The 27,452-nt window shown below is 50.9% G+C and overlaps 1 protein-coding gene across 1 annotated transcript in view; it reads right to left on the reverse strand.

Moving 5' to 3' along the window:
- Nucleotides 1-1,999: 1,999 nt before the first annotated feature.
- Nucleotides 2,000-27,452, reverse strand: part of LOC141112882 (piezo-type mechanosensitive ion channel component 1-like) — a gene marked incomplete at its 3' end in the record, with an annotated part of 127,466 nt that continues 102,013 nt past the window's right edge. Inside the window, 10 exon segments of the mRNA XM_073605984.1 lie at nt 2,000-2,174; nt 3,408-3,596; nt 6,368-6,626; nt 7,292-7,498; nt 10,363-10,499; nt 14,727-14,899; nt 20,041-20,109; nt 22,579-22,708; nt 25,387-25,487; nt 26,941-27,009. Of these exon segments, the coding sequence (XP_073462085.1) occupies nt 2,000-2,174; nt 3,408-3,596; nt 6,368-6,626; nt 7,292-7,498; nt 10,363-10,499; nt 14,727-14,899; nt 20,041-20,109; nt 22,579-22,708; nt 25,387-25,487; nt 26,941-27,009 (1,509 nt within the window).

Below are 27,452 nucleotides of genomic sequence, written 5' to 3' on the forward strand. Positions count from 1 at the left end.
TCCAACCCCCACACCGACCCCTCCAACCCCACACCGACCCCTCCTCCCCCACACCGACCCCTCCTCCTCCCACACCGACCCCTCCTCCTCCCACACCGACCCCTCCTCCCCCCACACCGACCCCTCCTCCCCCCACACCGACCCCTCCTCCCCCCACACCGACCCCTCCTCCCCCACACCGACCCCTCCTCCTCCCACACCGACCCCTCCTCCTCCCACACCGACCCCTCCTCCCCCCACACCGACCCCTCCTCCCCCCACACCGACCCCTCCTCCCCCACACCGACCCCTCCTCCTCCCACACCGACCCCTCCTCCCCCACACCGACCCCTCCTCCCCCCACACCGACCCCTCCTACCCCACACCGACCCCTCCTCCCCCCACACCGACCCCTCCTCCCCCCACACCGACCCCTCCTCCCCCACACCGACCCCTCCTCCCCCCACACCGACCCCTCCTCCTCCCACACCGACCCCTCCTCCCCCACACCGACCCCTCCTCCCCCCACACCGACTCCTCCTCCTCCCACACCGACCCCTCCTCCCCACATCGACCCCTCCTCCCCCCACACCGACCCCTCCTCCCCCCACACCGACCCCTCCTCCCCCCACACCGACCCCTCCTCCTCCCACACCGACCCCTCCTCCCCCCACACCGACCCCTCCTCCCCCCACACCGACCCCTCCTCCCCCACACCGACCCCTCCTCCCCCCACACCGACCCCTCCTCCTCCCACACCGACCCCTCCTCCCCCACACCGACCCCTCCTCCCCCCACACCGACTCCTCCTCCTCCCACACCGACCCCTCCTCCCCACATCGACCCCTCCTCCCCCCACACCGACCCCTCCTCCCCCCACACCGACCCCTCCTCCCCCCACACCGACCCCTCCTCCTCCCACACCGACCCCTCCTCCCCCCACACCGACCCCTCCTCCTCCCACACCGACCCCTCCACCCCCCACACCGACCCCTCCTACACCACATCGACCCCTCCTCCTCCCACACCGACCCCTCCTCCCCCCACACCGGCCCCTCCTCCCCCCACACGGAGATGATTAATGATCCTTAGTCTATACACTTGTTAATTAGGATATTCCCGCTTTACCATAGGAATACTTTACTGGGTCAGAACTTCACCTCCATCACTAATACAGAAGTCACCTAGTAAGAGGCTCAGTTGGCCGTATTTTGAACTTGTTCTTTCATTTCTGCTTTATTTATCAATTGTATGACTTATTGATTGTATGACTTATTGATTGTATGACTTATTGATTGTATGACTTATTGATTGTATGACTTATCGATTGTATGACTTATCGATTGTATGACTTATCGATTGTTTGACGTATCGATTGTATGACTTATCGATTGTATGACTTATCGATTGTATGACTTATCGATTGTATGACTTATCGATTGTATGATTGTATGACTTATTGATTGTATGACTTATTGATTGTATGACTTATCGATTGTATGACTTATCGATTGTATGACTTATCGATTGTATGACTTATCGATTGTATGACTTATCGATTATATGAAGTATCGATTGTATGACTTATCGATTGTATGACTTATCGATTGTATGACTTATCGATTGTATGATTGTATGACTTATCGATTGTATGAAGTATTGATTGTATGACTTATCGATTGTATGGCTTATCGATTGTATGACTTATCGATTGTATGACTTATCGATTGTATGAAGTATTGATTGTATGAAGTATTGATTGTATGACTTATTGATTGTATGAAGTATTGATTGTATGAAGTATTGATTGTATGAAGTATTGATTGTATGACTTATTGATTGTATGAAGTATTGATTGTATGAAGTATTGATTGTATGAAGTATTGATTGTATGACTTATTGATTGTATTATCAGCTTCTGTTTCAATGTATACCCGATAACTGTGACTTTATGTATATCTGAAAATTTTAATAAACATTTATTGAAAAAAAAACAAACTATCCCCAGAAATATTCTCACCTTTGTCGGTCTCGCTGGTCTGCGAATCTCTTCTCTTACGCCGGCGAATCAGAGAAGTGCGGCTCCCTTTGGGGTCTATATTGGTGGCGGGGTCTGATTCCGCTTGGCTCGGCTTCCTCTCCTTCTGAGGTTTCTGTACCGGATTCATATCTTCTCGATCCCACAATCCATAACTCTGAAAAGACAGTGAATACCCCTCCCCCGTGAATGCAGGCAAAGCCCTGTCCCTGGAGTCGGTGATGGACGGCGCTCTTTGCTGTCGGCTTGTATTGGTCACACCTTATTGTTTGCACTCACAGCTCTTCATGACATTCAGTAATATTTCAAGGGGAAGTCCACCCAAATCTGGCAGTTCAGGTTTTGGCAGATGTTGCAATAAAAAACTACTTGGCGGTTCTATCCACCAATCAGGACTCTATGGGGGAGATTTCTGGGTCTGCACACCTTCCATTATAAAAGGTTTCCACTCTTCTTGAAGTAATAAAAGTTCACCGCTCTAAGACCTCTCCTCGTATCAGCTGTCTCCACGAAGGGCGGGGTGTCAGCTCTGCTTACAACAGAGATATGGAAATAACAACGCTGGATAGCCGCACTCCAAATATTCACCTTTTATGTCATAAAATCAGAATCCAAATACATCTCCGGATCAGGACAGACCAACATGCACCACTAACGCGTTTCACAATAATCACCATGCTTACTCATGTCTCATAGCTCAGTAAGCATTGTGATTGATGTGAAACGCGTTAGTGGTGCATGTTGGTCTGTCCTGATCCGGAGATGTATTTGGATTCTGTTTTTCTGACATGGGGAACATTTGGAGTGCGGCTATCCAGCGTTGTTATTTTCATTTCCACTCTTCTTGTTGGATTCTTTATTCTTTCCATGTTATAAAGAATGGAATAGAGGAGCCGAGACACACAAAGCTTGTCAGGAAAACTCTCATAAATGACGGCAGTATGATCTCACTACTGGTGCATCCAATCAGAGAAAATCCAGCAGCCGACTCCGCCCACTAGATTCCGACCATCACCAAAACTTGTTTGGGGCAATAAGCAGACAATGTGAACATCCCATAGACATTAATGTTATAGAAAATGCCAACATGGTGGCTGCGCATCTACAAAATGTTCATAGAGAGGAGATGTTGTCACTTGTGATGAAAGGAATGATATCCTATAGATCAGTGGTTCTCAACTCCAGTCCTCAGGACCCACCAACAGGCCAGGTTTGCAAGATAGCTGAAATACATCACAGGTGATATCACTTGATGCTCAGTGACTGCAGTATTCTAGTCTGCAATTCCCCAAGGTAATACTTAAAATCTGGCCTGTTGGTGGGTCCCGAGGACTGGAGTTGAGAACCACTACTATAGATTGATCGATATCTAGAAGGAGAATCAGCTTACCATCAGCAGCGATCGGTGGAAGAAGAGGGCCAGCAGCTGGATCAGGTCATATTTGACATAAGAGTCGCTTTTCTCCACCCCGAGAATGCGCGGCGGGAAGAAGGGTTTCCCTTCAAAGCGTACAAGAACCGTTTCACTATTCCATGGGAAGAAGCCGAACTGACAGAGATACTTTATTACCACCATTATCTGGAGGAGAAGAAGACAACATGGGGCAGGTCAGGGCTGGAGGCAAAATATATGAAATACCATAAAAGTCCAATCGTTATTCTTCTCATTAATTGCATATAAAAGTGGGTGACAGAGGAGGCCAATAATGATATAGACGACCCCAAATTTATTTTTTATTTTTGGAAAGACCCGGGGCCACCTCAAGTCCACCAATAATTGTCTCCCTTCTCTACCTTAGTGACAGAAGTGCTGATGAGAAAACTGCCCCGAACCTTCCATGTGACAAAACTGCACCACCAACCAGCTGGAATGGACAGTGTATGGTGGAAGAAGAACAGATCACCAAATTCACCACGAGCCAGCCGGACAGGAACTCTCCTCCAGTCTAAGGTGACACTTCCTGCCCCAAGTCTCTGCTCCCCCAGTCTAAGGTGACACTTCCTGCCCCAAGTCTCTGCTCCCCCAGTCTAAGGTGACACTTCCTGCCCCAAGTCTCTGCTTCCCCAGTCTAAGGTGACACTTCCTGCCCCAAGTCTCTGCTCCCCCGGTCTAAAGTGACACTTCCTGCCCCAAGTCTCTGCTCCCCCAGTCTAAACGGACATTTCCTGCCCCAAGTCTCTGCTCCCCCAGTCTAAGGTGACACTTCCTGCCCCAAGTCTCTGCTTCCCCAGTCTAAGGTGACACTTCCTGCCCCAAGTCTCTGCTCTCCCAGTCTAAGGTGACACTTCCTGCCCCAAGTCTCTGCTCCCCCAGTCTAAGGTGACACTTCCTGCCCCAAGTCTCTGCTCCCCCAGTCTAAACGGACACTTCCTGCCCCAAGTCTCTGCTCCCCCAGTCTAAGGTGACACTTCCTGCCCCAAGTCTCTGCTTCCCCAGTCTAAGGTGACACTTCCTGCCCCAAGTCTCTGCTCCCCCAGTCTAAACGGACACTTCCTGCCCCAAGTCTCTGCTCCCCCGGTCTAAGGTGACACTTCCTGCCCCAAGTCTCTGCTCCCCCGGTCTAAGGTGACACTTCGTGCCCCAAGTCTCTGCTCTCCCCAGTCTAAGGTGACACTTCCTGCCCCAAGTCTCTGCTTCCCCAGTCTAAGGTGACACTTTCTGCCCCAAGTCTCTGCTCTCCCAGTCTAAGGTGACACTTCGTGCCCCAAGTCTCTGCTCTCCCCAGTCTAAGGTGACACTTCCTGCCCCAAGTCTCTGCTCCCCCAGTCTAAGGTGACACTTCCTGCCCCAAGTCTCTGCTTCCCCAGTCTAAGGTGACACTTCCTGCCCCAAGTCTCTGCTCTCCCAGTCTAAGGTGACACTTCCTGCCCCAAGTCTCTGCTCCCCCAGTCTAAGGTGACACTTCCTGCCCCAAGTCTCTGCTCCCCCAGTCTAAGGTGACACTTCCTGCCCCAAGTCTCTGCTTCCCCAGTCTAAGGTGACACTTCCTGCCCCAAGTCTCTGCTCTCCCAGTCTAAGGTGACACTTCCTGCCCCAAGTCTCTGCTCCCCCAGTCTAAGGTGACACTTCCTGCCCCAAGTCTCTGCTCTCCCAGTCTAAGGTGACACTTCCTGCCCCAAGTCTCTGCTCCCCCAGTCTAAGGTGACACTTCCTGCCTCAAGTCTCTGCTCCCCCAGTCTAAGGTGACACTTCCTGCCCCAAGTCTCTGCTTCCCCAGTCTAAGGTGACACTTCCTGCCCCAAGTCTCTGCTCCCCCAGTCTAAGGTGACACTTCCTGCCCCAAGTCTCTGCTCCCCCAGTCTAAGGTGACACTTCCTGCCCCAAGTCTCTGCTCTCCCAGTCTAAGGTGACACTTCCTGCCCCAAGTCTCTGCTCTCCCAGTCTAAGGTGACACTTCCTCCCCAAAGTCTCTGCTCCCCCAGTCTACACGGACACTTCCTGCCCCAAGTCTCTGCTCTCCCAGTCTAAGGTGACACTTCCTGCCCCAAGTCTCTGCTCCCCCAGTCTAAGGTGACACTTCCTGCCCCAAGTCTCTGCTCCCCTGGTCTAAGGTGACACTTCCTGCCCCAAGTCTCTGCTTCCCCAGTCTAAGGTGACACTTCCTGCCCCAAGTCTCTGCTCCCCTGGTCTAAGGTGACACTTCCTGCCCCAAGTCTCTGCTTCCCCAGTCTAAGGTGACACTTCCTGCCCCAAGTCTCTGCTCCCCTGGTCTAAACGGACATTTCCTGCCCCAAGTCTCTGCTCCCCCGGTCTAAACGGACACTTCCTGCCCCAAGTCTCTGCTCCCCCAGTCTAAATGGACACTTCCTGCCCCAAGTCTCTGCTCCCCCAGTCTAAGGTGACACTTCCTGCCCCAAGTCTCTGCTCCCCTGGTCTAAGGTGACACTTCCTGCCCCAAGTCTCTGCTCCCCTGGTCTAAACGGACATTTCCTGCCCCAAGTCTCTGCTCCCCCGGTCTAAACGGACACTTCCTGCCCCAAGTCTCTGCTCCCCCAGTCTAAATGGACACTTCCTGCCCCAAGTCTCTGCTCCCCCGGTCTAAACGGACACTTCCTGCCCCAAGTCTCTGCTCCCCCAGTCTAAATGGACACTTCCTGCCCCAAGTCTCTGCTCCCCCCTAATCTACATGCAGGGCGCCTGATGCATGGATTTCAATTAAGTTTTTGTTTGGCGCATTAGAGCTGACAGCTCTAATTGGCTTAAAAAAAGGGTGGGGCTTGGGGAGCAGAGCATTGTCTCCCTCGGGGGAGGGGGCACCACAGGTACATACCATACGTTCTCCTTTATAGCGGTGAATTAAGGGGACAACCTACCTTCTGTAACACAGTTCATGGGAGCTCAGGACTCACCTCAGTGAACACAATGGCCGTCATCCAGAATTTCTTGCTTGGCCGGTGGATGGACAGCATTGCCCAGAGGAAGACCAGGATGGGAAGGAAGAGGGAGATGAGGGAGGCGCTCACCATGTTGTTCAGGATGATAATAAAGTAACAGACGAGCTCTGAATGAGCCGCCACCAAATGGTAGAGAGCAAACAGGAGCCTCAGCGGGCGGCTCTGTGACCTGAAGAAATGACTCGATTCCGAGAGTTCCAGGAAGGTCAGCGGCCTGAGAACAAGGAGAACATCAATAAGGCCACCAACATAGACAGCCCCGTACTCTGTATAGAGGAACCCCCATGGAGATCCAAGAACATGGAGGAGGCTTCTGCTGAGCTCTCCATCTGAACATTCTCCGGCTCATCCAATGGATTCAATCGTTTTTGAACAGCTGACCTGGAACAACCTGCAAGAGTTTCGACTTTCTAATCTGTTCATTCCAGATCAGCGAATCAGAAAGCACAAAAACAGCCAATCAACTCGCAATCTTAGAAGGAATTCAGCATTTCTTCCAGTATTGGCTTCCTTTACGGGAAGCAGCAAAGTAATCCATCCAAACCAATCAGAATCATTTGTACAAAACTGGCATCAGTAAGACGAGTTCAGATTGGCTGCCACGTTCCTTAAAGTGAAACTAAACCCACCAATTTATCAATTTCCTAAAACCGTTCCATACAAGGAATGCAATGAATGATAACCCTCAAATGTCCGCCCTCCACCCAACTGTCATATCACCATGACAACTGCAGATCAAACAAAGGCCAAGATGGCGGCTTCCTTGGCTGTAAAGGACAGGAGGGTTTAGTTCCACCTTAAAGAAGTGCATATTTTATACACCTTTCTAAGACATTAAAGGATATTCTACAATATGGTGATGATCTTTTCCTCACTTACCTGCATGTTAATAATTCACTGGCGGTACGAGAACGTTTTGTTGGCAGAACCTCCAGAGTGTATTTTCCCGGGGAGACCTCCTCCTCCCCCGCAGGGGTGGAAATCTGCTCCATGCTGTTACTGCGGGTGTTGTACCCGGTGCTGAGCGGAGTGATTATATCCGTACCGTCCACCATACTGCTGATCCCTTCCTCCTCGTCACAGCCACTGCGGAAGACACGAGGAATGACACAGGGCATGAGGAATGACACAGGGCACGAGGAATGACACAGGACACGAGGAATGACACAGGGCATGAGGAATGACACAGAGCACGAGGAAAACACGAGGAATGACACAGGGCACGAGGAATGACACAGGACACGAGGAATGACACAGAGCACGAGGAAAACACGAGGAATGACACAGGGCACGAGGAATGACACAGAGCACGAGGAATGACACAGAGCACGAGGAATGACACAGAGCACGAGGAATGACACAGAGCACGAGGAATGACACAGAGCACGAGGAATGACACAGAGCACGAGGAAAACACGAGGAATGACACAGGGCACGAGGAATGACACAGGGCACGAGGAATGACACAGGGCACGAGGAATGACACAGGACATGGGGAATGACACAGGGCACGAGGAATGACACAGGGCACGAGGAACGACACAGGGCACGAGGAATGACACAGGGCATGAGGAATGACACAGAGCACGAGGAAAACACGAGGAATGACACAGGGCACGAGGAATGACACAGGACATGAGGAATGACACAGGACATGAGGAATGACACAGGGCACGAGGAATGACAGAGCACGAGGAAAACATGAGGAATGACACAGGGCACGAGGAATGACACAGGTCACGAGGAACGACACAGGACACGAGGAACGACACAGGACACGAGGAAAACACGAGGAATGACACAGGACACGAGGAACGACACAGGACACGAGGAACGACACAGGACATGAGGAACGACAGAGGACATGAGGAACGACACAGGACATGAGGAACGACACAGGACACGAGGAATGACACAGGACACGAGGAACGACATAGGACACGAGGAACGACACAGGACACGAGGAACGACAGAGGACACGAGGAACGACAGAGGACATGAGGAACGACACAGGACATGAGGAATGACACAGGGCACGAGGAATGACACAGGGCACGAGGAATGACACAGGACACGAGGAACGACACAGGACACGAGGAACGACACAGGACACGAGGAACGACACAGGACACGAGGAACGACAGAGGACATGAGGAATGACACAGGACACGAGGAATGACACAGGACACGAGGAATGACACAGGACACGAGGAATGACACGGAGCACAAGGAAAACACGAGGAATGACACAGGGCACGAGGAATGACACAGGGCACGAGGAATGACACGGAGCACGAGGAAAACACGAGGAATGACACAGGGCACGAGGAATGACACAGGGCACGAGGAATGACACAGGACACGAGGAACGACACAGGACACGAGGAACGACATAGGACACGAGGAACGACACAGGACACGAGGAACGACACAGGACATGAGGAATGACACAGGACACGAGGAATGACACAGGACACGAGGAACGACACAGGGCACGAGGAACGACAGAGGACACGAGGAATGACACAGGACACGAGGAATGACACAGGACACGAGGAATGACATAGGACACGAGGAACGACACAGGACACGAGGAACGACACAGGACATGAGGAATGACACAGGACACGAGGAATGACACAGGACACGAGGAACGACACAGGGCACGAGGAACGACAGAGGACACGAGGAATGACACAGGACACGAGGAATGACACAGGACACGAGGAATGACACAGGACACGAGGAACGACACAGGGCACGAGGAACGACAGAGGACATGAGGAATGACACAGGACACGAGGAATGACACAGGACACGAGGAACGACACAGGACACGAGGAACGACAGAGGACATGAGGAATGACACAGGACACGAGGAATGACACAGGACACGAGGAACGACACAGGACACGAGGAACGACACAGGGCACGAGGAACGACAGAGGACATGAGGAATGACACAGGACACGAGGAATGACACAGGACACGAGGAACGACACAGGACACGAGGAACGACACAGGACACGAGGAATGACACAGGACACGAGGAACGACACAGGGCACGAGGAACGACAGAGGACACGAGGAATGACACAGGACACGAGGAATGACACAGGACACGAGGAATGACACAGGACACGAGGAACGACACAGGGCACGAGGAACGACAGAGGACATGAGGAATGACACAGGACACGAGGAATGACACAGGACACGAGGAACGACACAGGACACGAGGAACGACAGAGGACATGAGGAATGACACAGGACACGAGGAATGACACAGGACACGAGGAACGACACAGGACACGAGGAACGACACAGGACACGAGGAATGAACAGTTCCAGGAAAAGCTGAGAATCACTTACTTGAGAAATGGATTTATTGTACCTCATGGTGGACCTTTTAGTAACTACAAATATACATTTCTGACATCACATTGTACAGTAACAGTAGAATTATTCTACTTTACATTTTATCTATAAAAAGTAGTCAGAGCGATAATTAAGTGATTTTTTCCCAGACTGAGAAAATGTCATCAATCTGCTGCAGATAGGAGAAGGCATTTCCTCAGTCTCTCTCCACCAGTCAGCACTTCTAGAATGTTCCTCTTGAGGAAGGAGACGATGAATGTGTATTATATGTCTGATTGCCAATAAAGATGAGTTCTTCTCCGGTGTTCTCCTCCATCACCTCTCCATCCTTTCTTCTGGGACTTGGATCCTCACCCTTACATTGGCATCCAACTCTCTACAACACGCGATCGTACCGAATAATCCGCACTGAGTGCGCCCTTCAGCACACGCTCGTCCCGCCACCCCACAGATGTGAAGATCCGACCTCCACTCACATCAAACCTAAAACTAGACTCAGAGGGGACTTTGTATTCCTCCTTTTCTCCTATTATTGGAGTATCTCTCTATCTCGGGGTTGTCCATCCACCTACCTTGTAGCCATACTGGTCTGGGAATCCACGCCTTTGTCTGGAGTCGGTGCTGCGGGTAACGTGGAGGGACCGGCGTCCATTGTGTCCTGACCAGTCTCATAGATGGTGGTCAGGTCTTTTCGAGTCACATCTTCCCCCTATAGAAAAACACACAGCGATCGTTTATATCTACAGCTCAACCAATAAAACGATCTTCTCTTCAAGATGAAAGGTGGAGGAATGTCCTCCTCAAGACAATAAACATAAACTTTACAAAAATGCTTAATATTCGTTTATTTGACTTGATTGGTGTTTTACAAATACACAACTAGATTGAACGAGACGGACTTGTGTCTTTTTTCAGACTACATAACATTCGATAAACCCTCCGGCCCCAGAACACGGCTTCTATAATGCTAGAACTTTGTAAAGGAAGTTGCATTTCTCATAGGACTTGTTCCTAGAACTTGGTGGATGAGGTGAAATTTCAGCACAAAAACCCAGGAGAATAAAAACAAGATTCTTGCTTGCGCATGATTGGATCATGGAAGTCACCTCATTCACTAAGCTCTGGGGAAAATGTCCTTGTAAAGTGCAATCTCCCTTCAAAAGTGAAGTTTATCTTCCTTTAGTAAATCAGTTCCAAGATCTCTGCCTGAAACTTGTACAGAGTCAGCGGCAGGAAGGAGAGGGAATGGAGTGAAATCACTGCTCCGCCTCCTTCCCTTGTAGTGCTCCGCCTCCTTCCCTTGTAGTGCTCCGCCTCCTTCTCTTGTAGTGCTCCGCCTCCTTCCCTTGCAGTGCTCCGCCTCCTTCCCATGCAGTGCTCCGCCTCCTTCTCTTGCAGCGCTCCGCCTCCTTTCCTTGCAGCGCTCCGCCTCCTTTCCTTGCAGTGCTCCGCCTCCTTCCCATGTAGCGCTCCGCCTCCTTCCCTTGTAGCGCTCCGCCTCCTTCCCATGTAGCGCTCCGCCTCCTTCCCTTGTAGCGCTCCGCCTCCTTGCCTTGCAGCGCTCCGCCTCCTTGCCTTGCAGCGCTCCGCCTCCTTCCCTTGCAGCGCTCCGCCTCCTTCTCTTGCAGCGCTCCGCCTCCTTCCCTTGTAGCGCTCCGCCTCCTTCCCTTGTAGCGCTCCGCCTCCTTCCCATGTAGCGCTCCGCCTCCTTTCCTTGCAGCGCTCCGCCTCCTTCCCTTGCAGCGCTCCGCCTCCTTCCCATGCAGTGCTCCGCCTCCTTCCCTTGCAGTGCTCCGCCTCCTTTCCTTGCAGCGCTCCGCCTCCTTTCCTTGCAGCGCTCCGCCTCCTTCCCTTGCAGCGCTCCGCCTCCTTCCCTTGCAGCGCTCCGCCTCCTTCCCATGTAGCGCTCCGCCTCCTTCCCATGCAGCGCTCCGCCTCCTTTCCTTGCAGCGATCCGCCTCCTTCCCTTGCAGCGCTCCGCCTCCTTCTCTTGCAGCGCTCCGCCTCCTTTCCTTGCAGCGCTCCGCCTCCTTCCCATGTAGCGCTCCGCCTCCTTTCCTTGCAGCGCTCCGCCTCCTTCCCATGTAGCGCTCCACCTCCATGCCTTGTAGTGCTCCGCCTCCTTCCCTTGTAGTGCTCTGCCTCCTTCCCTTTTAGTGCTCTGCCTCCTTCCCTTTTAGTGCTCCGCCTCCTTCCCTTGTAGCGCTCCGCCTCCTTGCCTTGCAGCGCTCCGCCTCCTTCCCTTGCAGCGCTCCGCCTCCTTCTCTTGCAGCGCTCCGCCTCCTTTCCTTGTAGTGCTCCGCCTCCTTCCCTTCTAGCGCTCCGCATCCTTCCCATGTAGCGCTCCGCCTCCTTCCCATGTAGCGCTCCGCCTCCTTCCCATGTAGCGCTCCGCCTCCTTTCCTTGCAGTGCTCCGCCTCCTTCCCATGTAGTGCTCCACCTCCTTCCCTCGCAGTGCTCCGCCTCCTTCCCTCGCAGTGCTCCGCCTCCTTCCCTCGCAGTGCTCCGCCTCCTTCCCTTGCAGTGCTCCGCCTCCTTCCCTTGTAGTGCTCCGCCTCCTTCCCTTGTAGTGCTCCGCCTCCTTCCCTCGCAGTGCGCCGCCTCCTTCCCTTGCAGTGCTCCGCCTCCTTCCCATGTAGTGCTCCACCTCCTTCCCTCGCAGTGCTCCGCCTCCTTCCCTCGCAGTGCTCCGCCTCCTTCCCTCGCAGTGCTCCGCCTCCTTCCCTTGCAGTGCTCCGCCTCCTTCCCATGTAGTGCTCCACCTCCTTCCCTCGCAGTGCTCCGCCTCCTTCCCATGTAGTGCTCCGCCTCCTTCCCTCGCAGTGCTCCGCCTCCTTCCCTTGCAGTGCTCCGCCTCCTGTACGTCTGTTCCTGATGAAGTGGCCACTAAAGAGCCACGAAACGCGTTGATGTTTAAACCTGTTTTTATTATCAATATATACCAGCTTTCTTTAAGAATCAACTTGGAAGCATCTTGTTATTGAACGGGCGCCTCGGCCTTATCCTTTCTACCAACATACTGCAGAAGTTTGCTGGGATTCTTCCAGTTAATGTGGACATTTGTAGTCTTATAGGGAACATCTAAAAATGTTATTCTTCAAAAGATTGTCTATAGACCTACCTTTTGTCTGAAATTCCTCCTCAAAAACAGCAATGCACATCCTGATTGTAGGCACGCCTTGTGACAGACTCACCCGCCCAGGAGGACCCGTATGCATGACTATGGGCCCTGGAGGACCTGTATACACGACTATGAGCCCTGGAGGACCCGGATACACGACTATGAGCCCTGGAGGACCTGTATACACGACTATGAGCCCTGGAGGACCCGGATACACGACTATGAGCCCTGGAGGACCCAGATACATGACTATGAGCCCTGGAGGACCCAGATACACGACTATGAGCCCTGGAGGACCCGGATACACGACTATGAGCCCTGGAGGACCTGTATACACGACTATGAGCCCTGGAGGACCCGGATACATGACTATGAGCCCTGGAGGACCCGGATACACGACTATGAGCCCTGGAGGACCCGGATACACGACTATGAGCCCTGGAGGACCTGTATACACGACTATGAGCCCTGGAGGACCCGGATACACGACTATGAGCCCTGGAGGACCTGTATACATGACTATGGGCCCTGGAGGACCCGGATACACGACTATGAGCCCTGGAGGACCTGTATACATGACTATGGGCCCTGGAGGACCTGGATACACGACTATGAGCCCTGGAGGACCCGGATACACGACTATGAGCCCTGGAGGACCTGTATACACGACTATGAGCCCTGGAGGACCCGGATACATGACTATGGGCCCTGGAGGACCCGGATACATGACTGTGGGACTTGGAGGACCCGGATACACGACTATGGGCCCTGGAGGACCCGGATACACGACTATGGGCCCTGGAGGACCTGGATACACGACTATGGGCCCTGGAGGACCCGGATACATGACTATGGGCCCTGGAGGACCCGGATACATGACTATGGGCCCTGGAGGACCCGGATACATGACTATGGGCCCTGGAGGACCCGGATACATGACTATGGGCCCTGGAGGACCCGGATACATGACTATGGTCCCTGACATTTGAGGGAGCTACAAGCATTTAGGAAGATATTCTGTTATGTAATGCAAAAGGACATTATTAAGGAGCCCATGACGGTCTCGGCCAGCTCGGGTGGGGTTGTATTCCGATGTTCTCTTGTTTCTGTCTGCCTTGGATATTATGGGATGTGTATGTAGATTAGCTGTGAGATTGGTGGGGGCAAATTCCTCCAACAGCTCTCACTGCTGATTGGACAGTCTTCCCCACCTGGAATGCAAAGGTGGGGGATTGTCCAGAGTATTACCTGTGTTTGAAATAAACAGTCCATTTTCAGCAACCAAACGAGTATTGTCCTGTTTGTTGGGAGCGGTTGGAATATCTGATATCTATATTCAGACTGGGAGGAAGTGGTATATGATGAAAGCACTCACGTGGAGTGTGGGACGTTTCATTACACGCCTGTATTCTGACCCTCACAGTATCTGCAGTGTGAGAGTATCTAAGGCACTGCTGCTTTGCACAAGATCTGGAGTGGGATTTGTGGATGTTACGGCTGCGCTGTATTGCTGGAGAGGAAGCTTTACTGGAAGATCTGCAGTGCAAAGATCTCCCTGCTTCTTCTGCAGATCTTCCTCCACTTCTGATTGTTACCCCTCTAGTCACTAGAAAATCGGCTCTCATGGAGGTAGCTCTGACCCCCTGGTCAAACCCGAGATTAACAAATACCCCCCCCCCCCCCCGCGCTTTGGTCACAGTTTACAAATTTTAGGTCCTCTAACAGTGAACCCCCAAATCTTTGTATTTATATATTTATCCAAAGCCTCAGTATTTATAACTACAGACAGTGAAAACTGAGAAATGTCATCTTACCTTGGATAGTTTTTGTGCCAGGATGTATCTCTCCACCCACAGAATCGTTGTCATGTCCACATACTGTCTGGTTAGTGTGCCCAACCAGTCTATCAACCCGTCCAGCATGGCAAGCGAGAGGACCCAGAGAAACTTCAATATATCAAGTATACGCTGCACCACATTACTGCCCCCTGCTGGAGAGAGAAATGTCAGATTAGATGGCATCAAATACCTGCATCAGTCCTCACAGTGATCCATGTGAAGTCCTGAAGATCCCAGGCCAAGCAATACACCGGTCCTCAAAGAGGAAACTTACCTGGGAGTGTGAAAATTTAAAGCTACCAAATATCTGCCAAACTTTAAGGATCAGACACTCCCCAGGACAAGAGGGGCAGCAATGTCCTTCCAACAGCTGATTCTTCTCAATGATTCGGATCTTTGGTGCCACCATCATGGCTTCGGGAGCCGGCTGTCACTTCCTGATGAATCACAGCCAGCTCCCCACTGCACATGCCGGAGATCGGGGGGTGCAGGAAAAATGGTCCTGTGGCCACCTGGGATATGTGACAATATCCTAGGAGAATGGAGGGGGGGGGGGAGACCAAGACCAAGACGAGGACTAAACCATCCTTGCCCAGAAGAGGATTGAGGAAGTGGGAGGAGGGAACATCAAAAAAGATACTCCCTTCCCCCCAAAAATCTGAAATTTAGTTAGAAGGTAACTTTTGACTTCAGGTGAAAGTTCACTTTAAGTTCTCCAAGTTATATTCATACTCCATCTCTTCCAGCAATAAGCATCACTCACCATCCAACTCACCGCTAACCAACTCACCCCAACTCACCGCCGTCCAACTCACCCCAACTCACCGCCAACCAACTCACCGCCGTCCAACTCACGGCCAACCAACTCACGGCCATCCAACTCACCGCCATCATCCAACTCACCGCCATCATCCAACTCACCGCCATCATCCAACTCACCGCCGTCCAACTCACCGCCGTCCAACTCACCGCCAACCAACTCACCCCAACTCACCGCCAACCAACTCACCGCCATCCAACTCACAGCCAACCAACTCACCGCCGTCCAACTCACCGCCGTCCAACTCACCGCCGTCCAACTCACCGCCGTCCAACTCACCGCCGTCCAACTCACCGCCAACCAACTCACCCCAACTCACCGACAACCAACTCACCGCCAACCAAATCACCGCCATCCAACTCACAGCCAACCAACTCACCGACAACCAACTCACCGACAACCAACTCACCCCAACTCACCGCCATTCAACTCACCGCCATCATCCAACTCACCGCCAACCAACTCACCGCCGTCCAACTCACCGCCGTCCAACTCACCGCCGTCCAACTCACCGCCGTCCAACTCACCGCCAACCAACTCACCCCAACTCACCGACAACCAACTCACCGCCAACCAAATCACCGCCATCCAACTCACAGCCAACCAACTCACCGACAACCAACTCACCGACAACCAACTCACCCCAACTCACCGCCATCCAATTCACCGCCGTCCAACTCACCGCCGTCCAACTCACCGCCGTCCAACTCACCGCCAACCAAATCACCGCCATCCAACTCACAGCCAACCAACTCACCGACAACCAACTCACCGACAACCAACTCACCCCAACTCACCGCCATCCAACTCACCTCAACTCACCGCCATCCAACTTCCCACCGTCCAACTCACAGCCGTCCAACTCACCGCCAACCAACTCACCGCCGTCCAACTCACCGCCGTCCAACTCACCGCCGTCCAACTCACCGCCGTCCAACTCACCGCCGTCCAACTCACCGCCGTCCAACTCACCGCCGTCCAACTCACCGCCGTCCAACTCACCGCCGTCCAACTCACCGCCACCCAACTCACCGCCATCCAACTGGCAATGCTGGAGCCTCAGTGGGTAGAGGATCAAGCAATAGATGGGGGGGATGGGGTTGGGGTTGTAAGGAAAGGACGGTACTTAATCTTGACTTGAAGAGAAGACGAGGCTCTGTGTATAAACTGAGCCTGAGATCCAAAGAGTTCCATAAAGATACGAGGATCCAGTCAAAGTGTATTCTGTGAACAATGCTGACATGCTGTATACTTTATATCCAAATCCATTTTATCAAATAGCAACTAAAGTAGAAACCGGAGACGACCCCCAATAGCCACCAGAAAAAAAGGGAGAATGGAAACTCTCTGTACCCGAGGAAAACAAACGTAAAAATATGTATTTTATGGATACAGAATCTAAAAAAAAATGTCTTATCCAGATACATGAATAAAATGACATGCATCTCATTCACAAAAGGGAGTTTGAACATAAAAACATACATAACACTGATAATGTAACACCCTACATGGTGCACAAAGTGCGATACATCGATCGATCCTTGTAGTGTATCTTTTTCCCATCCCCTTTTCTTGTCCCTATCATTATTTATACATCGATCGATCCTTGTAGTGTATCTTTTTCCCATCCCCTTTTCTTGTCCCTATCATTATTTATACATTGATCGATCCTTGTAGTGTATCTTTTTCCCATCCCCATCTTGTCCCTGTCATTGTTTTCCTTTTGGTTTGTGGTTTTCTGCTGCGGCTAGTATTTTATCGCTCATAGATTTTTTCCAGTTCTTCTGGTGGTGCTCCAGTTTGTGCTCTTGCTCTTTACCCCCTGTGGGGGAGGGGTGATGGAATTTTCACCCCGATCTCTCATAGATGCCGGCTCTCGCTGGTAAACAAATATGTGGCGTCCCCCTACAATATAGTCAGTACTGTATTCACCATGCATTATGAATAATATGCTTTTCAGTTGATTTATGTGTTTTGTTACAGATAAAATTCTGAAAATATTCCTCCTGAAGAAGTGGAATTGTCCACGAAACACGTAGAGGACAATCGATACACTACGAGGATCGATCGATGTATAGCTTTGTGCACCGTGTAGAGTGTTACATTATCAGTGTTATATATGTTTTTATGTTCAAACTCACTTTTTGTGACTATGAGAAACCACTACAATAAAAACCTCCCATCCCCCTCTGTAACATAACATTACGTGTCTGTTATATAAAAAAAATACCGATCTGTACCTGTATGAGAGCGTCTCCCGGCGCTCACGTGACTCCTCGGCTCTCTCCTCTCACCGACTGACAGCTATAGTGGGCGGGGCTGGGGAGGAGAGAGGCGAGGAAAGAGGGGAGGAGTCACGTGAGCGCTGGGAGCCGCTCTGATAAAGGTACAGATCACCTTCTTTTTTATATAACAGACACATATTGTTATTTTACAGAGGGGATGAGAGGTTTATATTGTCGTTATGATAGCAGGAGGGGGGAGGGCTGGGGAGTGGAGGAAGCCGACAGGCAGGGAGGGGGGAGAGGAGAGTTGTGGATGATGAAGGCACATAAACTGACCACAGTGTCAGGGCTCAGCTGCCATGATACACCGTAGTCAGTTTTCAGAGGGGAGGGTATAGCCAGGCAGGATCAGTCGGGTATTTCAGGTGATATGGGGGAGGCAAATGACAGACCACAAGCACTGGGCTCTATAACATGCTTTAAGGGAACAAGATCCATTTTTCTTTTTAGGGTAACAAACACTTTAATGAATCTGGATATAAACAATTTTTAGATTCTGTAGCAATAAAATACATATTTCTTTATTCGTTTTTTTCATGCAGTCGTTGGGTACCGAGAGAGTCCATTTCCCCCTTTTTCTGGTGACTGGGGGTTGTCCCCAGCTCCGCCATTGTAGGATGATGGTACCCCCCTTTTCATTTCTTCTTGTTTTGGACAATTATATGCAATAGATCAATAGTCATCAACTCCGTCCTCAGGAGCCCATAACAGGCCAGGATTGCAGGATAACTGAAACCCATCACAGGTGATGATCAGTGATTGCCGTCTTATAGTCTGCATCGCCCCCCAAGTAATACAGAAAACCTGGCCTGTTAGTGGGCCCTGAGGACAGGATTGATGACCACTGGGGTAGAGGCTTCCAGTTTATATTTCAAATAGTGACTGAGCTGTTTTGTAGGAAAACCCCTCAGTCATAAAAAGTAAAGTGAATGCAGACGTACAATGCGAACTCCATTGCTTTTCATGGGAGCCCAGAGACCCTTAATTAAGACTTACAGCAATCTTATCTACAAGGCTCAATAATTACCAGGACCACCAGAACCACCTGGACCACCAGAACCACCAGGACCACCAGGACCACCAAGACCATCAGAACCACCTGGACCACCAGGATCACCAGAACCACCAGGATCACCAGAACCACCAGGACCATCAGAACCACCAAGACCACCAGAACCACCAAGACCACCAGAACCACCAGAACCACCAGGACCACCAGAACCACCAAGACCATTAGAACCACCTGGACCACCAGAACCACCAAGACCACCAGAACCACCAGAACCACCAGGATCACCAGAACCACCAGGACTATCAGAACCACCAAGACCACCAGAACCACCTGGACCACCAGAATCACCAGAACCACCTGGACCACCAGAACCACCAGGACCACCAAGACCATCAGAACCACCTGGACCACCAGAACCACCAAGACCACCAGAACCACCTGGACCACCAGAACCACCAGGACCACCAGACCTTCTTATTGGACAGTGAGGCCTTCCACCACAATAAGCCAAGTGCAGAAGGTTGGAGGGGCTCCCGCTGCACATGGGTAGGACTGGAATTACATGAAAGTCGCCCCCCTCCCCCAGGTACCTGAACTTTATGCATTTATTCGATTTCCATATTTCCTGACAAGTTGACTTGTCTGCACTGGGAAGTCAGGTCAGGAATCTGATTGTACAATTCACAAGACTGGCTGAACAGAATTCCAAATCTATAGCAGGCAATGCGCCAATCTTCTCCGTGTATACAGCTCTATGGATACAGCTCTATGGATATAGCTCTATGGATACAGCTCTATGGATACAGCTCTATGGATACAGCTCTATGGATACAGCTCTATGGATACAGCTCTATGGTGGAGGGCGGCTTTCCATTCAACCTCCACTGAGAGGACACGCCGGCTGCCATTGCTGATCTCCTTCTAGCTCTTGGCGGTCACATTTCCTCACAATGAGTCTCTAACCCGGAACATGTATGTAGATCAGGAGTTCAGACTTCACTGTTTTAAATCTGTGTGTTCCGGGTCAGTACTGAGACCAGAGGAAGCCAGGGAACCGGCATTTCCATAAGGAGATGATCAATGATCCTGCCAGTACAGTCCACCTTCAGGAGAACCTTCAGCAAGAGATGAATGGAAAGCCTGGAATGCCGTGGAATTCTCCGACTTCCTCACCTTGGTCATCATCCGGCGTCTCCGGATGTTCTGCTGGAGGTTCCCGGCTGTCGGGTGTCGGCTCTGCCGCTAAAAGACAAAATTCAAAGGGAAATGATGATTTTGGGGCCTTTTTATTGAAGTTGTTTCTCGACATTCAGAAGTTGATATCAGTTTTCTGTCTGTTTTTGTCATTTGTTAGATACAATCTTTATCTTGTAACGAAACATTTAATCCATAACTCATGAAGTAGAAGAGAGCCGAGCCGGGCAATCCACATCTACTGTGAGGAAGGATTCGTCTTTATATGGAGCCATCCAAGGCGGCTCAGTCCCTGGGAAGACAGACACCTGTGTGGAATAAATCCATCTACAGCTATTGATCTCTGTGAACGGGTTTTAAAGCAAACAAAGCTTTACCCCGGGTTCACACTAGTGCGATTCCAGAGCCAGTTCCCTCATCGCCCCTCCCGCAGCCTTGTGCACACCGCTGCGGGTGTCACCCCAGTTTAGTTCACAGATAGAAGTGCGAACTCCCAGAGGAATCGGATCGCATAGATGAGAACACCCTGAGATCTGATTGTAGTGCAGGGAAAAACAAGTCCCTGCAGGTTTTTTGTGCGAATCCAATGTGAGTTCAGCCATAAAACTGTATACAACTGTATGGCTGAACTCGCATTGCTCAGAGATCGCATGTGATCGGCGTCTGCGGTGCGAATCGCATGCGCTCTCTGATACCGTAGCAGTGTGAACCTGCGCTCACGGTGTGGAGAGAAGCCCCGCGCAGTATTTAATGTGTGTTGCATTAAAGTGGCCCATTCATTTTAAATGACATTTGTGTTGCAGGAGATGCCCAAAATCTGACTTGTATCTTAGTGCAGACTTCTGGGAAAATCAGTGAGCCAATCACACAAGCAGGAAATGACATTTCTTGGGGGCGGGGTTCTATATACCATCTGTGTACAGAGCGCCTCCAGGTGGCCATATTGTATTTTACAGAAAATTACAGCAGCTGCAGATTGAAAAGGAATTTCTAATAACAATCAATTACAATATTATTATATTATTTGCTTTTTTCCCCACAGAAGTTATTCTTTTGTATCTTTAGAGAGTTCTATTAGAGTCCGGTGATAGAAAATCACTTCATCAACAATTTCACATGAAACTTTTTATGTCATCAATTCTCGGGTGAGAGTCAGGAAAGTTTCCTGAGAATTCCATCACATCCGCTACATTATGGAAACGAGCGTCTCAAGACAACAAGTCCCCCCTCCCCTCCCCCGCCGTCCTCGACCGCCCCTCCCCCGCCGTCCACGCCCGCCCCTCCCCCCGCTGTCCTCGTCCGCCCCTCCCCCGCCGTCCTCGCCCGCCCCTCCCCCGCCGTCCTCGCCCGCCCCTCCCCCGCTGTCCTCGCCCACCCCTCCCCCGCCCGCCCCTCCCCCGCCGTCCACGCCCGCCCCTCCCCCCGCTGTCCTCGTCCGCCCCTCCCCCGCCGTCCTCACCCCCCCAAGCTAACAGCCAACAAGTGGCAGCAGGAAAGGGGCGCTGAATACAAATAGGCGACTCCAACTGCAATGGCGGAATACGGATGATTGGGGGCGCTCTGTCTGTTTTTTCTGATTAACCTCCATTGCTTTGGAAATCCTCTTCATACAAAAAAACTCACATTTTACAGAAGTCGGTTTTTACTTTGAAAGAAGAAGTAAGCCGGACGCCAATAATTACCCAACAAACACAACTTCCACATTCTATGTAAATTGTGCAAAAAACACGGCGGGCCTCACAAAGTCCCCGGAACCTGAAGTCAGCGCCATCTTTGAGTTCCCCCCTCCCCCCCCTAGGGAGTCCCCCCCCCCCCCCCCCGGTCTTCTCTTACAGATCGCCGCCACTACTAGTAAAAACAATAAAAAAATAAATAAAAAGTCCCTAAATCTTTCCCCTATTTTGTGGACGATATAACTTTTGCGCAAACCAATCAATATACGTTTATTGCGATTTTTTACCAAAAACATGGAGCAGAATCCATTTTGGCTTAAATTGATGAATAAATTTGTTTTTTTATATTTTTTTATTGGATGTTTTATAGCAGATAATAAAAAAATTGTGTTTTTATTTTTTCAAAATTATCGCTCTTTTTTTGTTTATAGCACAAAAAAAAAAAACAAAACTGCAGAGGTGATCAAATACCACCAAAAGAAGAAATCTCTATTTGTGGGAAGAAAAGGACGTCAGTTTTGTTTGTGTAAAGCGTCGCACGATCGCACAATCGTCAGGTAAATCGATACATTTTCTATACTTGGCTAAAAATCGAAATTTGTATTTATAAAATGGAGATCCTTCCAGTTCCTCAGATCGTCTCCTATAGGTCAGAACATCGGCAGGACCTTCCCGGGAACTCGGCATTCATGTCCTCCAATATACACAGAGAGGAGGAAGACGATCGGTATAAAGTTCTGATCCATGAAATGGATAATCGCCGCCCCGGAGGGAATTATAGAATTATACAGACAGAAGTAGAATAATAAATGGCGGATATATAAAGAGGGAAATCTTCAGTCACCTCCTTCGTTTTGGGCTTCTCCTTTCTGAGCTTCATCCGGAGTCTTTGCCGCTTCCATCGTTCTTTTCTGGCTCCTCCTCCTTTCCGTCATCGCAGACTTGGCATTGGTCACCCAGGCCTGATAAGCCAGCTAGATGGGAGATAACATGGGGGGGGATTAATAGACGGACGGATCACAAACAGGAGGGGGGGGGGGGGCTTACAGATACATTGTTACAGAAGAAACACATTAAAAGATTTAAAGAAATTGTTTTGTGGAAGATTTGGAATAAAATGGCCGGAGGTAGAGGAGCGCCGGACACAAATCCAGGTCACATTAATAACCAGCAGATCCCCGGATATAAAAATAATCTCCAGCCAAACCTTTTATATTGTTGTGATTAGAGCAGTGGGGGGGAGGGGTCTGGGGGGGAGGAGTTTTACCATATGTGGATGTTGGGGAGATTTTTCCTCAGTCAGGACAGGAAGTGATAGAAAATCTCTCCAATAGAGAGGAAAGGTGAGATCAGACAATGCTGTGATTGGTGTCTTCCTGTCCCAGTGACAACGGCCCCTCCCAATCTTTGTAGAGGTGTCAGGAAGACAGGAAGTGAGGGAAAATCTCCCCAGGAGGTCACAGGAAGTGACAGGAAAGCTGGCAGGATTGAATTCATCCCGACTATCCATTTCTAATGATGACAACCTCCCATCCTATGACCGTCGTCCTCAGACAAGAGTGACGGTGAATCAAAGCCATCAATGTCCCACCCTTCCTGGCTGGAGTTTAACCGTCTATTGTTCTGCCAAGGCCAATGACATCAATGGAAGAGAAGAGAATAAATCAAGCTCTGGGCTACGGGAGCAACAAAGGGCTTTCCAATAAAAGTGATTGGGTGGCTCGGGGCTCCCAAGCTGCACCCCCCCCAAGCTGAACCCCCCAAACTGCACCCCAGAAAATATTAATTTTATACATAACTACACAAATATCGAGCGACATAAAAAAATTGCAACTACCACCATTTTATTCTCCAGAGTATCTGCTTTCAGAAAATATATAGTTTTTTGGGGGGTTATAGTAATTTCTAGAACAAAGATACAAATTTGTTGATGTGTGCAAAAGAAATGCCCCGATAGGCGGTGAGTAAAGCTTTTCCTGCATGAAGTGTTTTGTCTAAATAAGATTACATTGTAAAATGACTTTTGAAAAATGATAATTAAGGTATTTTGATGTCATCATTTGGTACAACTGGATGAAGACTCTGCAATAATGGGTACCGTATATACCCGAGTGAGGGTGCAGCCTCACTGTGCCCATCTGCAGCCTCACTCTGCCCGTCTGCAGCCTCACTCTGCCCGTCTGCAGCCTCACTCTGCCCATCTGCAGCCTCACTCTGCCCGTCTGCAGCCTCACTCTGCCCGTCTGCAGCCTCACTCTGCCCGTCTGCAGCCTCACTCTGCCCGTCTGCAGCCTCACTCTGCCCGTCTGCAGCCTCACTCTGCCCGTCTGCAGCCTCACTGTGCCCGTCTGCAGCCTCACTCTGCCCGTCTGCAGCCTCACTCTGCCCGTCTGCAGCCTCACTCTGCCCGTCTGCAGCCTCACTCTGCCCGTCTGCAGCCTCACTCTGCCCGTCTGCAGTCTCACTCTGCCCGTCTGCAGCCTCACTCTGCCCATCTGCAGCCTCACTCTGCCCGTCTGCAGCCTCACTCTGCCGTCTGCAGCCTCACTCTGCCCATCTGCAGCTGTACTTTTGATAACCAAAACAGCGGGTGTCGGCTGCCGTCCATTGTAACAAAGCCCCGCCTCCTCCTCATCCGTGACAGACGGAACATTGATACAATGCTGGGAAACTGAATCAGTGTTCCGTCTATCACGGATGAGGAGGAGGCGGGGCTTTGTTACAATGGACGGCAGCCAAACAGACTGAATGACACAGTGGAAGACACCCGATGTTTTGCTTATTAAAAGGTACAGCTCCAGATGGGTACAATGAGGCTCCAGATGGGTACAATGAGGCTCCAGATGGGTACAATGAGGCTGCAGATGGGTACAATGAGGCTGCAGACGGGCACAGTGAGGCTGAAGACGGGCACAGTGAGGCTGAAGACGGGCACAGTGAGGCTGAAGACGGGCACAGTGAGGCTGCAGATGGGCACAGTGAGGCTGCAGACGGGCACAGTGAGGCTGAAGACGGGCACAGTGAGGCTGAAGACGGGCACAGTGAGGCTGAAGACGGGCACAGTGAGGCTGCAGATGGGCACAGTGAGGCTGCAGATGAGCACAGTGAGGCTGCAGATGGGCACAGTGAGGCTGAAGATGGGCACAGTGAGGCTGAAGACGGGCACAGTGAGGCTGAAGATGGGCACAGTGAGGCTGCAGACGGGCACAGTGAGGCTGAAGATGGGCACAGTGAGGCTGAAGATGGGCACAGTGAGGCTGAAGATGGGCAGAGTAAGGCTGAAGATGGGCACAGTGAGGCTGCAGACGGGCACAGTGAGGCTGAAGATGGGCACAGTGAGGCTGAAGATGGGCACAGTGAGGCTGAAGATGGGCACAGTGAGGCTGCAGATAGGCACAGTGAGGCTGCAGATGGGCACAGTAAGGCTGAAGATGGGCACAGTGAGGCTGAAGATGGGCACAGTGAGGCTGAAGATGGGCATTGTTTACCCAGTAGCTGCACATTTCCCACCCTAGGCTTATACTCAAGTCAATAAGTTTTCCCAGTTTTTTTTTGGTAAAATTAGGTGCCTCGGCTCATATTGGGATCGGCTTATACTCAAGTATATACAGTATATATCAGTCACCATCTTCACGCGGCTCCTCCTCCTCACCTGGAAGGCGCTCTGTTTGGGTGGTTTTGGTTCCTCCAGCGCTGACTCCTCCTCTTCCTCGCTGTCTGATTCGAATAGGAAATAATCCCCGGAATGCAGCACTGCGGACACAACATACAAATAACTAAGCGAAGGTTTAAAACAAACTTATGACAAATAAAAAGAATTGATAAAGAACAAAGATTTTTTTTTTTTACTGATAAGTTTATCAAAAATATTTCGATGTCCCCCACAGGGACCCCCCAGTGCGGCTCTATGGCAGAACTTGCTGTATCTGAAGGAGAACTCCAGATATGGGAACTGAAACAAATCATTTAGAATATCAGTGGATCCTAAAAGAAGGTGATTGGCCATGAAGAGCGATTGTTGTACAAAGATGGAGTTTGCCTATTTGTGCCGCTGCAAAGGATGGAGCACTGCGGCGATCGGCCTGTCCCAAGGAAAACCAAAGGAACGGGCCAAAGATTTCACTCCAGCCAATCGCTTTTTCCCAAATCAGGAGACGTCTATAGACAGAGCGAGGAGAACCGCCAGAAACAAACATTCGCCAACATCTGATGGCGCCAAGAGGAAGCGATAATTTCCTTCATCAGATGACATAGAAGATGACGGCCGCCATGTGTGGATGGATGGATGGATGGAGACATGGATGGATGGATGGAGACATGGATGGATGGATGGATGGAGACATGGATGGGTGGATGGATGGATGGATGGATGGAGACATGGATGGGTGGATGGATGGAGACATGGATGGATGGATGGATGGATGGAGACATGGATGGATGGATGAATGGATGAATAGATGGATGGATGGATGGAGGGGATGAATGGATGGATGGATGGATGGGATGGATGGATGGATGGATGGAGACATGGATGGATGGATGGATGGATGGAGACATGGATGGATGGATGAATGGATGAATAGATGGATGGATGGATGGAGGGGATGAATGGATGGATGGATGGATGGGATGGATGGATGGATGGATGGAGACATGGATGGAGGGATGGATGGAGACATGGATGGATGGATGAATGGATGGATGGATGGAAACATGGATGGGTGGATGGATGGATGGATGGAGACATGGATGGAGGGATGGATGGAGACATGGATGGAGGGATGGATGGAGACATGGATGGAGGGATGGATGGAGACATGGATGGATGGATGAATGGATGGATGGATGGATGGAGACATGGAAGGATGGATGGAGACATGGATGGATGGATGGAGGGATGGATGGAGACATGGAAGGATGGATGGAGACATGGATGGATGGATGGAGACATGGATGGATGGATGGATGGAGACATGGATGGGTGGATGGATGGAGACATGGATGGATGGATGGATGGATGAATGGATGGATGGATGGATGGATGGAGACATGGATGGATGGATGGATGGATGGATGGATGGAGACATGGATGGATGGATGGATGGATGGAGACATGGATGGGTGGATGGATGGAGACATGGATGGATGGATGGATGGATGGATGGATGAATGGATGGATGAATGGATGGATGGAGAATTATTGTACCTGAAGCGTGATCCAGCCAAGGGCGGCTCCAGTGGATCTTTTTAGATTTCTTCTTTGTTTCTTCCTCTCCTGTGAAACAACAAAAACTGCGGCGTCAGCGACAGGCAAATGCAGAAAGGTATCTGTACCACCCACAGCAACAAATATTCTACATAAGAGGAGGTCCGCCCCTTTAAGAACACACATCCCGGAACTGCTGACTTTTACCATTAGGACACTTCTGGATGTCGGCACCGCAGGCGATCTTCCGATCGGCTGGTCAGGTGCGGCCATCGCTTCACGGGCCGGGCCTCTACTACATGAAGTGTGCTGCGCTCCTTCACTGGCCGGCAGAAGAGGGAGGGGGACCGAGCTGCTGATGTAGATCGCCGCGGTCTGCGCCATGGGAGCTCGCCCGCGGGTTCGGCGGACTTGATACGATCGCGGTAAAGAGTCAGAACGGGGATCTGTTTATGTAAACAAGGCGGATCCCCATTCTGATGGGAGGAGGGAGAGATCGTCTGCTCCTAGTG

Source organism: Aquarana catesbeiana, linkage group LG11, assembly GCF_042186555.1.
Source record: "Aquarana catesbeiana isolate 2022-GZ linkage group LG11, ASM4218655v1, whole genome shotgun sequence".
Lineage (NCBI taxonomy): Eukaryota > Metazoa > Chordata > Amphibia > Anura > Ranidae > Aquarana > Aquarana catesbeiana.